This window comes from Eretmochelys imbricata, chromosome 22 (assembly GCF_965152235.1).
Source record: "Eretmochelys imbricata isolate rEreImb1 chromosome 22, rEreImb1.hap1, whole genome shotgun sequence".
NCBI classification, from domain to species: Eukaryota; Metazoa; Chordata; order Testudines; family Cheloniidae; genus Eretmochelys; species Eretmochelys imbricata.
The window spans coordinates 14,315,768-14,328,554 of record NC_135593.1 but is presented as its reverse complement, the minus strand read 5'-3'; the positions used below and the strand labels follow the sequence as shown (position 1 = coordinate 14,328,554).

General features: G+C 50.9%; 1 protein-coding gene across 1 annotated transcript in view; it reads right to left on the bottom strand.

The window, feature by feature from the left end:
• Positions 1-873: 873 nt before the first annotated feature.
• NECTIN1 (nectin cell adhesion molecule 1) overlaps positions 874-12,787 on the bottom strand; it is a 149,166-nt gene continuing 137,252 nt past the window's right edge. The window contains exon 9 of the mRNA XM_077839944.1: positions 874-1,092. Within this exon, the coding sequence (XP_077696070.1) occupies positions 874-1,092 (219 nt within the window). The remainder of the gene's footprint in view (positions 1,093-12,787) is intronic.

The following is a 12,787-nucleotide window of genomic DNA, read 5'->3' as shown; positions in this document are numbered from 1 at the left end:
AAATTATGGCGTGTATATCTACGTATTTTTCCTAATTAGAGATTTTTTTTTCTTTTGGTTTCAGGTTACATGATAGAAAGTTCTAGGAAGATGTTCTAGAATCCATTGTCTTTCCTGTGTCCAAATTCTGTTCCTACACCCTCTGGGTTGGGAAGAGTCAATGCAAGAAGTTGGGAGTGGGGAAAAATACAACATCTCTTCTGCTCTGGGGCTGGTTCTGAGCCTTTTTCATTCCAAACGTCCCATCGTTACATTTGGTTCAGAAATCTTTACCCTTTGCCCTTTGAACAGGGCTCCCGGTCCCAAACGGTATTTTCAAACGAGAGAGTTGCAGACTCAGACCCGGGCCCTGGCTGGGAAGTTTCAATGTAGTACAGAGATCATTTTGTTTGGAAGTAAAAGTAGAGTTGGGAATTTTAGACACGGTGTAACAAGGTTTGTGGAGGAATCCGCTCCAGGATCCTCTTGTGTAAATGGTGTAAAAATTGACACTACGGAACACAGACACTTGAGTGGGTCTGGGACATTCCATCCAACAGAGGGCAGTGGTACCCCCACCCAGCCACCCACTGACACACACACGCATGCACATAGCCAGCTTGCTACTGGAGGGTGGTGGGGCCAAAATTAGAAAAAAGATGCAGTCAGTGTATGACACATAGATGAAGGTAGAGAGTTCCCTTGAGCGCTAATGAGCAGGTGGATACTTAACCAAATCGTGTCAATTACAATTGCACCAAAATTTAAAAACAGAAAAACCCACACAAAATTCTCAATGGCTGGGGAGAAATCAAAGGCCTTGGTTAATACGTGAAAGGTCGGGAGATGTGAAGAACTGGCTTCTTTGCTTTTGCTTGACTGTGTGCTGTTGTTTTAAACATACTGTTCCTTAGGACAGATGTACGGCGCCCGGGAACCTGGTGGTGGGCAGCAAAAGGAGATATCGGCACGGTGAGGATACAGATCTTCTGGGAGATACGATAAGGGGTTATAGACACGGGGTATTTTCTCCAGATATTGATCTTCAGGTGAGCAACAGCAGGTCAGGTGATCACTCGCATCCGGTATCTCTGAGTGACACTTTCCAAAGTTCTGGGAGAAGAGACAAAGTCAGTGAATAGAATCTTGGAGCTAGACTGCAGTAACAGGCATAGGTACCTAACTCCCTGTGAGATACCCTCAATCAATTAATAGCAGCAGGGAAAATAATGGAGCTCTGTTGGCTTCCCCCCACCCCCCCAAAAAAAAACAAGCTATTCACATTTCATCCTGGGCCATTTTGGCAATGAGAAATGTCTGCCTCACCCACATATATACCCATTTTCCCCATGAAAATTTACATACTTTGTTCCCAGTCCTGCAAATCGTTTCCCAAGGGCTTAATTTTACACAGGTGAGTTTCAATGGGATGATTCACATGTGTAATATTTATCTTTGGAAGGAAATGCATAAGAAGGGGCATGATAAAAGCAGATAATTAAGACTGGTGTAGAGAAGGGAGATGGAGAGCTTCTGTTCTCCCTGTCTCATAACACAAAAACCAGGGATGGTCAATGAAATTAAAAGGTGGCAAAATTCAAACCTGATCAAAGGAAATCTTTTTTTCATGCAGTGCATAATCAGACTGACAAACCCTACCACAGGATGTCATTGAGGTCTAGAGCTTAGTAACACTGAAAAAAGGAGTGTACATTTGTGCAGACAACAAAAATAGCCGGAATTAAAACAGTTAATGCTAACAAATTTTGGGACCAATATTAGATCTCATGCGTCAGGGCTTAAACCAATCTACTCCTATAAGGATTTAGGAGAATACCTAGTGTGCGGGACAGATTGTCTCAGATCTACCTAATGCAGGGTTCTTATACATCTTCCTCTGGTGCATCTAGTGCTAGTTATTGTCAGAGGCTGGATACTGGGCTAGATGGGCTTGGAATCTAATCCAGTCTGGTTATGCCTATATTCCTTTGTAAAGTGTGGTTGCAGGATCAGGCCTTGAAGGGTGAAATGATTTATTGTCCAAACAAACCTGCATACCCTTATGCACGTGCTTAACTTTATGCACTGGAGCAGTTCCATTGAAATCACCGGGACTACTCATGTGAGTAACACTAATAGTGTATGTCAGGGTTTGCAGGATTGGGGCTACAGTGTTGAGAACTGAAATGTCCAATTTGGAAAAATATCATGGATTTGGCTCGGACACAAGACCATTTCCTTCAAGATGGGAAAACAGACCCAATCTTTCCTCCATAAAATGATCCATTTCTTCCGGGGGTGGAGGGAGGGAGAAGAATGCAGCGCTGCTCAGATATTTTGCAAAATCTGGTTCTTTTCTGCAAGCCCTGAACAAAATGCAAATGCCTTGAATTCCAAGGAGCATAAGCTATTGTTGTGATTGCTTTGCCCAGTTGTTAATAACAAATGACAATCAAATGTCACTTGTTCTAGTGCAAAATCGCCAAGATCTTTCTTTGGTGGGTTTTCTGCAAAACAAAAGGGATGATTGGAAAGAACATCCACTGATGCTCAGCTCCCTCCCTTCTGTTCGTGTGTGTGCCAGGGGGACGGACAGACCCAGCTTGCTCAGTGCCCCAGGGAAATGCAAATTCTTCACTTGCCCTCCCTCGGTACTGGCAGTGGATTGTATCCCTTCCTGCTCACACATTTCTCTACTGTTTTGAAACCCTGCAAGCTGATCTTGGTGAAGGACCTAGTCGGGACATCTATCTACATTCCAGGCATCATTACAACAACCTGGGCACATCATAAGCAATTGCTTTCAGCTCCCACTTCCTCTTGTTTGGCCTCAGCTTATTTAAAAGGTTACTTGACAACTCTTTTTCCTATTAGGCAAAGACTGGGTTATCTGCTACATTTGGGGCTCAAGAGGCCCTACTCCTGCTTTGGTCTTCCCTCCGAGGGTTAGCTCCCTGGGGATAGCGTTCTTCCTGGTTAACTGATTTGCTGAAAGGCACTCAAGAGAGTGAATGTACCAGTTTTGATGTGTCACGCACCAAAAACCGAGGGCTTTCTTTCTCTCAAACACACCACCGTGCATTGAAAAACAACATGGTCAAATCTTGAACTATCCAGTCTCTGTTGTTCCATAGCCTCATTCAGTTAGTAGATTGTCAATGGGGGGCAGGGGTTGTCTAATGGGGTCCTGCTCCCTGGTTGGGGCCCCCAGTGCTACTGCAACACAAATTAGATATAGAGTTGAGCCCTTTACTTGTCTGAAGCCTCTTTTATCCAAATTCATTGTTCCCTGTTCTGTTGAGGTTTGGAGTACAACAGAGCATTATCAGCTGGGGGAGGGTCCCTGTGTGGTTCTGATCCTAGGAAGGCAGATCAAATATTGAGCACCCTGGCCCGTGTTCTATTAAAGCTGTTGCAAAATGGATGCAGTTATCTGTAGCACCAGACAGGGAGCCATTCACTGGCAGGCACACCTGTATCCACGAAGCATGCACGTCACACACCCATTCATGCAAAGGCTGGCTCATCCTCCTCCCTGTTCCCCAATCCCATCTCAGTTTAGGCAGGGGAAATCAGGACAAGGTAATGAGAGGGGAAGAGAGATCAATGCTGCTTACACTATTGGCAGATTATCTCCAAGGGTTTCTCCACCTTGTTTTAGGCTGAGCTGCTAAGGGCGGGAGCGGGTCAAGGAAGCAGCCCAGGCCAGCCTACCAATTATGATCCTTTGGGTTTTCAAGCATCCTCAATTATCTTTTTGACAGTCCTCTGCCTGTCTGGTGAACCAGTAGGATCTATAACCCATAGCAACCGGAACACAACACTCCCATGAAACAATGCAGCATCGTAGATTAAAGGAACATTCTCCTCTCCAGGAAGAAAACAGCCTGCGATCATTTTTTATGCATGGGCTTTGCTTTTGGCCTGACTGAAATGCAACTTTTTCCTGGCCCCCTCCCTTGCCACAGGTTGGAAATCCCCCAAATGGTTCCAGTTGGTGCTAGGATTTGGGTCCTCAAGAGGAAAAGCCTGAAGGAACAGAAAGAGCCCCTCAGCCCTCTCTCTGCCAGCTCCCGGATAAATATTTCACCAGGCTGCTTTAAAAAAATAATATATATATCCAGAAAACAAAATGTCGCTAATGATTTATTGATGGCTCTACAAAGCTGAACTAATGCGCGAGGCAGCAAATAATCTGGAGAGCTGCATGTTCTCCAGGCAATTTCAGGGGCCAAGGAGTGGCAGGAGAGGGGGTGGGTGCTGGTGGGGAGCTTCTGGGAGTAATGGGCTGTAATTAAGGGATGGAAGATTATGCTGAACATCAGGAAAACCAGTCAGCCTGTGCAATAGCCTCCCCTGCAGAAGGAGAGGAATCCTGTTGCTTGAGACATTTAAAGCACTAGGGAATGCGCTGTAGGGAACGATCCTGCTTTTGTCAGGAGATGGCTAGGATCATACAATCAAGCCTTAATCGCTACAAGTCCATTCAGGTTTGCTACACAAAGTGCCCCTGAGCTTCAGTGGACCCCCTATAGCCCCACACGGTCTGGCAGTCAGCCCCACAGAAGTTGTGGTGCACTTTCTGTGGCAGTCAATATTGAAAGACTAGAACCCCAGGCCTACAGGACAGGGACATTCACACCCAGCCCAGGGCTCAGCATCTGTACCACCAGGGCAAACACAGGGGTGCAGCAGGTCTCTACACAAAGGGGGTTGTTCTCACACAGATCTCAAGCATTCACACAGCAGGGACTGAGAGCAGCTGCCAGGGGAGAACTATTGCTAATCAAATAAGCAATTCTTCAGCTTATACAGAACATGTTCCTATCTCAAGCTAGCTCCCTCACCTACCTATAACTGCTCAGGACTCAGAACCCAACCTATCCACCTCCCACTACATAAAGGGAGAGCAGGCCTTGTCTCCTCCCTCTTTATAGCCAGGGTCATTAATCAGTCTTTGCACTTGCTGCTGAGCACCCTTGATCAGCCTTACCTGGAAGGCACTTGCTTCCATGCCTGCCAGCTGACCCAATATGTTTTTTTGAAGCAGAACTCCCTCTCTGAGCAAGGATATTAACCCCTTCCCAGCCAAGAAGTGGTCAGGGTTTGCCCACCTTACCAGAATGTGGATGTTTGTAGCAAGGGAGTCCACCTCCCAGTGCGTGGGCAGGTGTGCAGTGGCAGACCCAACCCTGGAACTATGGGCAAGGAGGTCTATAATATTAATCCCATCTGGAGTTGTGCATCATGTGTGCCCCAGGGGGTTTGTGCTGGAGTAGGGTGCAACGCTCCGTGCAAATGAGTATGTCAGAACTGGGCATACAAAGGGATTCGTTAGCATGCTGGGTGACAGGCATAGTGCAAAGGAGTGGCTTACCCTAGCACAGCAGAGACATTAGAAACCTGCTTCCTTAACTGGGTCTTATGTGGATGGAGCTGAGCTAGAGCCAGTTTGGGAGATGCAGGAAGACACTGGAACACAACACAGCTGAGCATTGTGCCCGGAGAAACACAGGGGAGCTGATGGGGATACACCCCAAAATGCTAATAACCTGGGGAAGGATCCCAAGGACCAATGAGGGTCTGATTTAGGGACCCTGAACCATGCTGAGAGGCCAGTGCTGTGGCCTCAGTAATTGGCTAGTACAACGACACCAAAACTATTGCGCTGGAGCCCAGAGCAGGGATCCTGAGACATAGCCCATGGCTAGGGCCCTGAGTTATAGTGGGAAATCTTTATGGATCTGCTGCAAAGACCCTTGGAAAACCATGGAGATGGGCCTAAATCAACCCCATGAAAACTGGGAGCTTCCTACTGCAGATTGAAATGTGCTGGCTATTGCCCATCACTAGAAATACCAATACTTAATAGGGCTGCAAGAGAGGACCAGGTTACAGGGCTTGTCCCTCCACTACCAGGCTCATTGGGCCCAGTTCGCCATCGCCCTGCAGCTGGCATTGTCATTTATCCTGGTGTGAGCTGCTCCCAGGCTGAGCTGTGCATTGCAGGCGGTGCCCTAGGCACTCAGGCAGCATTGTGGGCTGTTGCACCCAGGCATTGTGCACAGGTGTAGGTGATCACCTAAGGCACAGGGCAAGAGAAGATCAGCCTCTTTGTGGCAGCCGCCCCACCTTCGCAAGGTGGGTGCAAGAACACTGCCAGCCTGCCTTGGTAGCACTGTGCGCTGGTACTGCATGACCACAGCAGGGCAGACGAGATTTTGGAGCTTGGGGGGGGGGAGAAAGCATTCCCTGTGCCCTCGCGCCTTCCCTAAGCTTGTGAGTTCAGAAGCCAAGCCTGCTCCCCACTTTGCTCACTGTCAAGTAGCAGGAAGGAAGGGGATTGCACACACCCTGTGTTTATTAACAGCTCTGACAGCCAGTGCCCTTTGAATCTCTCCCTTGTCCCTCTGTGACTTTTCTGCAACCTTATGTACCTCCAACAAAGTTTGAAATGAAATTATGGCTAATTAAATTTAGCTGCTACATGAATTTCTCCCCCCCACCCCCAACTCTTGTGTCTGCTCTCCCTGCCTTCACCTCTGATGCAATTCCATATAACACTTATGTTCGCTGGGATATTTGTTTTAAATCATTTTAAAGAAACTGATTAAGTAGGGTGTCAAAAAGCCGTCCATTTCAAACAGCCCAGTGGATTATTATTAAACTGTCTTTGTTTGATTAACATGCTCTAATTCAGTTTCTCAGTGACTCTAGTTCAACCATCTCCCCCCCGCCCCACTTTGGAGCTCTTCTTGCTTCTGAAAGTCACTCCTTAAGCATAGTTATTAGTGCTGTGAATTGTTTTCCCCTTGTGACCTGGTAATCACCAATAAATCTGCTCATCCATAGCCAGGAATGAATTCTAACCAGGGGGAAGGAGGGGATGGGAGGGGAAAAGATATTGGCCAAGATCTTGATGTTTTGTTAACGTCATTTCCGTGAAAATCAGAAGCAGGAAAGACAGAATTACAAGGGGGGAATATCTGGAAAGGGCTCCATGCCATCTGGCCTTACCCAAAACATTATCACTAACTGCCTTGGAACACTCCCCGGCAGTAGGATTTGAACACAGGACCTTGTGAACTGCTAACTACTATTGGAGCTAATGGACTAGCTGCATTAGCCCGAGGCTGTTATCCTCTATGGGGCCAACCATGACTAGACAAAGGGACAGGTGCAATAAATATCCTTTGCGAGAATGTTAGCGGCTTCCCCTTTGCCGGCAGCTACTCTAGACCATCTGAGGTTGACGAGAGTTCAGGTCTACTTTTCTAACAATCGCCTCATAAATTATGAGCAGGATTTGAACCCCAGGATCTGCAGACAATTGAAACTGAAGCAGCTGCTCCACTAACCCATAGCAGGAGAAGACTGTTGCCCTGTAGTGGACAAGCCACTAGCAAGGGCTGCTACACACACTGTATTGTATCCTTACCCGTAAGAATTACTGAAAGCACTGGGAAACTCAAAGTACTGGCGTCTAGTATCAGTTTCCCCACTGTGTTTATAAACTGACTCCTCAGCACTTTCATAGCCCTTCTCATCTTCAAAGTGCTGCACAGACTTTAGCTAATTCTCACAGCGCTGCTGCTCATTTGACGCCTTATCTATCATGGAGCAACTTGATTGCTCACCACACCGGGTATATCGTGAGTAATAGCTGCAAGGATCAGGGAGAGGGGCTGGGATCGAGAGAACTGGGCTCTCATGAGCAATTGATTCTCTCCAGGCAGAGACTTTGGGCTCTTGGATCCAGATCCAGAGGGTGGATCTGAGGTTTGGTTAGGAGGGGCCAAGATCCACAAGGAGAAGCACACACAAATTATTCATGCAGGAAGCTTAACGCTGCAAGATTCCTTGCGGAGGCTTGGTCTACACTTAAAATCCTACAGCCAGCAGTTCTGCTGCCGGAGCGCTGCGGCATAGCCCCTCGTTACAGAGATGGGAGGGGTTCTCCCATCCGCGTAGGTAATCCACCTCCCCAGAGGTGGTAGCTAGGTGGATAGAAGAATTCTTCCCTTCATTGAGCACGGTGTACACGGGGAGCTGGTCAGCATAGCTATGTCTCTTGGGATGTGCGTTTGAATTTGTCACACCCCTGAATGATGAAGCTAGGCCAATGTCAGTTTTCAGCCTAGACCAGCCCTAACTCTCGCACAGGTATTCATCTGGACCCATTGCTGCAGTACCTGACTGCCTCCCGTGCCCTAATGGATTGGGCATCAGGGCAGGGCTATTAACCCCACTCAAAAGGTGGTGAACGAGGCCCAGATTTCAGCAGGAGTTAGGCAACTAATTACGTTAAAAAACCAGGGCCTAAGTCACTTGCCCAAGGTCACTGTTGCTGCTGAGAGTCTGGATTTTTGGTGTACAACATTTCTGATCGTAAAGGCAAGGGGGACCCCAAAAGGGTGCAGAGCGCAGGTAATTCTGGGAAACGAAAGGCCTGCGCTGAGTAGGGGCAGGGGTTTGGGGTTTGATGGTGCTGAAGTATCATGATCCATTTGAATGCATCCAAACAGCAGGCGTGGCTAGTGCACTGGTTGGGGACTCAGGAGACCAGGTTGGTCTATTCCTAACTCTGCCACTGGCCTGCTGGGTGACCTTGGGCAAGTTACTGTGCTGCTCTGTGCCTCAGTTTCCCCACCTGTAGAATAGGACTAGTGGTAATTGGTAAAGCACTTTGAGATCTACTGGTGAAAAGCACCATCAAAGCTAGATATTATTATTAAAACAGAACTGGAAAACTGGCTTCTACTGTTCTTGGATGCAGCCTGGATCTGTGGATTCAAATCCAACCCCTTTAACCATGAAGGGGTTCACATTTGAGGTTCTGGTTCTGGCACATCTCTGGGCCTGCTGGTACTTGGACAGCAGGCTGGGAGTCTGCCTCCTGCTTTAATTTCCTCCAGACACATCGGGGTCTTGGAATCTGTCTCATGATCTGAACCATCCACACAACAGAGATGGGACGGGAAATTCTCAACGTGCAGGAGAATTTTTTTTTTTAATAAAAGCATCAAAAGTGAACCCTCCAGCCTATGCTGTGTCTGAGTGGGAAGATTTTGCTGCAGTGAGATTACACTTTCAAAGCACCATATGACCGGCTTTATTTTTCCTTCAGAGAAACCAGGAGGCTTTCCAAATTTGGATTTGGCGGATTACTGTCCTTGCGCTGGCGATAAAATCCCCCACCCCGGGAAGAAAAGGCAAGACCTCCCAAGATGGATTAGGGAATGCTTGCCTTGTTTATAGCTCTGAGAACAGCTTCCTGTTCCAGCGCAAGAATCCTCTGGGAAAGGGTGGGTAGATCTCTGCTTTCAAACCTCTCACCTTTTCCTGGGCTCCCTGCTGAGTGTAATTATAATACACCAGGCCTTGCAAGGGGGGGGGTCAGAGTTATGAGCACGGTTCAGCAGAGGGGAAGAAGGGCAGGGGTCCGCAGTGGAATCTCTCACTAGTTTGCCCTCTGCCTGCCAGCCCCTCATGAAGGGGAAATTATGCTTAGCCTGCAGCTGCCTTTTGGAAGCTGCAAAGGGTGGATAGTATCAGAGGGTGAAAATTCAGCTCTGCTCATTTCACCGGGGATGAGTTTGGCCCCCTGAACTATGCAGCATGGATCTTGCCTGCCCCTACAATAGGGCTCTCGAGCCTGTAGGAAGAACAGGTTTGGATCAGGTGCTGTAAGAATGGCTGAAAAAGGGCTGGCTGGAATGAGATGCCATGTCCAGCATGGCATGCTAGCTTGGGAGCTAGGAGCCAGCAGGGAGGAATACACTGAGGCCAGCCACCTGGCACGGAGACATGGCTCTGCCTGGAGGTGAGCTGAAGGGGCCGAGGCTCATGTCCCCATGTGTCAAAGTGCGAACCCCAGCCTGGTGAGGAGCACGTCAGAGATGTGAAGCCCAGCAGGTCACAGGGATCCTGGTGAGCCCACACGATGTGCAGTGTGCCAGTGATTGTCGGAGGGAAGCAGGGTCTGGTGTGGAGCACCACACGGGAGGGAACGTAGGACCCAGTGTGGGCCATGTGGGAGCGGGATACGGGGTGGAGGCACCTCAGAGGGGGAAAGACATGCAATATTACTGGGCCAGCCTAGAGCATATCACGCCCAGATCTCTGCCACTGTGAGACCAACGGCCCAGCAGGGAACGTGGCACAGCGAGGGAGGCTGGTTCTGATTAAAGGCAACTTCTCTGTTGCCTGTTGGTGCCAGCCCCTAAGAAATCCCGGGCAGTGGAGCCCTCTGCATGTCAGCCTGGGTGGTTGCTGTATAACCTGCTGGGACCCCAGTCTATCCCTACAGCACCAGACAGGGCTGGATTCAGGAGGCCCAGCCCACCTTCCATCCCAGTAATGGTAGCTGAGGGGCCTGGGGTGGGACATGGAGCCTTCCAGCTGGCCGTCTAGAACCCAGCCTGGGTTGGTAGGGAAGGCTGTCTGGTGCCCTGCGTGGGATGAGTTGGCTTGCCTCAGCCCAGAGGGTGGGTGGTCACAAGCCCATCGTTCCAGTGGCACTAGTCAGCCTCCTTCTCCATCGCAGCGGGGAGGCCGAGGTGAATGGACCATGGAGTCGGCACTGCACCCTGCCCCGAGGGGAGGGCTGGGTTGGCGTGGTATGTGTGGGGTGGCTGGCTGTGACCTGTGCTCTCCTTGTCTGTTGGATAGAGGCACCCGGTGTCTGTGGCTGACGACCCAGCACCGCCCACCTGCGCCAAACTGACATCGGAACCAAAAGGATAAAAAAAAAACCACCCAGAAACTTACTGTCCGCTTTCGCTTGTTACGTCTACGAAGACCTTGATCCTCATTCTGCGCGCAGGACACGGGCGAGACACCGCAAGAGAGAGAGGTTACCGTCCACTCTGGGCAAGGCCAGCGGCAGACACTTACCTACCGGCTACAGTGGGGCTCTACAGGGCTCCTTCCAGCACAGGGAAACAAGGGGGTCTATGGGAGGGTAGCAGGCGGACCAGACCCATCCAACTCACTCACACAGTCACTCCGGCCGCTGCAGAGACCCTCACCCCAGAGTGTCCCCTCCCCATGGTGACTCTGACCCCAGGGGCTCCTGTCCCTGGGACGCCCTCACCCCAGACTGTCCTCTCCCCACAGGGACTCACCCCACAGAATCTCCTGCCTCTGCGGGGACCCAGACTGTCGTGTTCTGCAGTGACCGGAGCAGAGGACCAGCCTGGTGGCTGAGATGTACCAGGGCTGGAATGATTCCGAATCCTTGTGGCATTTTCCAGCAGACCTTTGTAAAGCGACTTCCCTTCCTTAACGTCCCTCACCCTACACCAGCTTCTTCCCCTTTCCTGGGTGCATCCCCTCCCTTCCCCCCCGCCCCCCTGCTCCTGCCACCTCTGCCTGGAGGGTGGGAAGGCATGTCCCCACTCCAGTCCCAAAGCCTGAGGGTGCCCCCTGCCCCACGGGGTGTGCTCCATCCACCAATACCAGGTGTCTGAGTTCAATGCATTCCCTCGCTGCAACAGGAGCTGTCCCTTTGCTTCCCTCAGGCAGACCCTGCCTCACCCCTGCCTGCGCCCTTCAGTTGCTCAGCCCAGCAGCCCCCTCCCTTCCCTGGCTGCCTTGGGCCTCAGAGACCTGGTCCTTCTGCTCGGAGGCTGGGGCTTTCCATCTCCTCCGGGGGCCTGAGCTTGCCCCCTTTGAGTGATGCCACAATGTGTGAAGTGCAGGGGGAGGCTGCAGTCACCTGAGACACACACGTAGGCCGGGCACGGGGACCTCATAGCTCGGGAGAGAGCTGCCGACATCCTTCCCCTGACAAACGGTCCTCGAGCTGCTCGGCCAGGCTGAAAGGCTCCGTCAGCCCAGACTGAGTGCCAAGGGGTGCCCGCCACAGAGCATAGCTGCCGTGCTATGATGACAGGGCCACGCCAGCCACTGTAGGGACTAAGTCAGGAGAATGGGAGATGGACGCACCTCCCTGGGGGTCGCTGTGGCCCATGCAAAGAGGACGGTTGTGAGGGGGCCCCCCTGACCCCACACAGCAGGGAGGGAGTGGGCTGGCGAGTGGAGGCTGCCCAAGAGGGGAGGTGTTACCCGAGGCACAGCTAGACCACGCTCTAAGCCAGGCTCCCATCCCTCCTGCTGAAGGCGGAAAGCCGCAGCTGAGCCTTGGGCACAGGAATCCGAGGGTGGGCAGTTGCAGGGGGGTTACGTTCACTCCATTCCCAAGACCCCTGGTGGGACATGGACAGTCGCTTGGCCACTCACAGCCGCTCCCTCCCCCTGTGATAAAGGGTCCCGATAATGGGGCCTGCAGTTCTTAGCTGTTCTCCTCCCCAAAGCCCCGTGCGGCCAGTTTCCCTGCCCCTCGATGCCAGCTGTCCAGGCTCTCCCACCTCTGTGCTGCCCCAGCCCCTTTGCCCCTTCTGGTGAGCTGCCCTGACCGCCCTATTGTCTCCCTTAAGAGGACCCTGTGGACACCTTGTTACCTTCCCTAGCTGCCCTACCCCTCAATGCCAGCTGTCCTGGCTGCTTTGCCTTGGACACCAAGTATGCCAGGCTATCTCAATCCTCCCTGCCAGCAGCTTCCCATCTCTTCCCCATCACTCAGGGGCATTTGCATATTGAAGAGTTATCTGTGCCATACACAGCCCTGAACGAGCCACATGGATAATAGCTCATTATTACACGGGTCCAATTAGCTAATTTATCAGCTGCCTCCCAGCTCTTCCTATGGCTCCAGCTCCTACACAGCCAAGCTGGCTCTGCCCACACCACCCACTAACCATGCTGCTCCAGGCTGAAGTGTGTGGTGATTTTTTGGGGTGGAGTT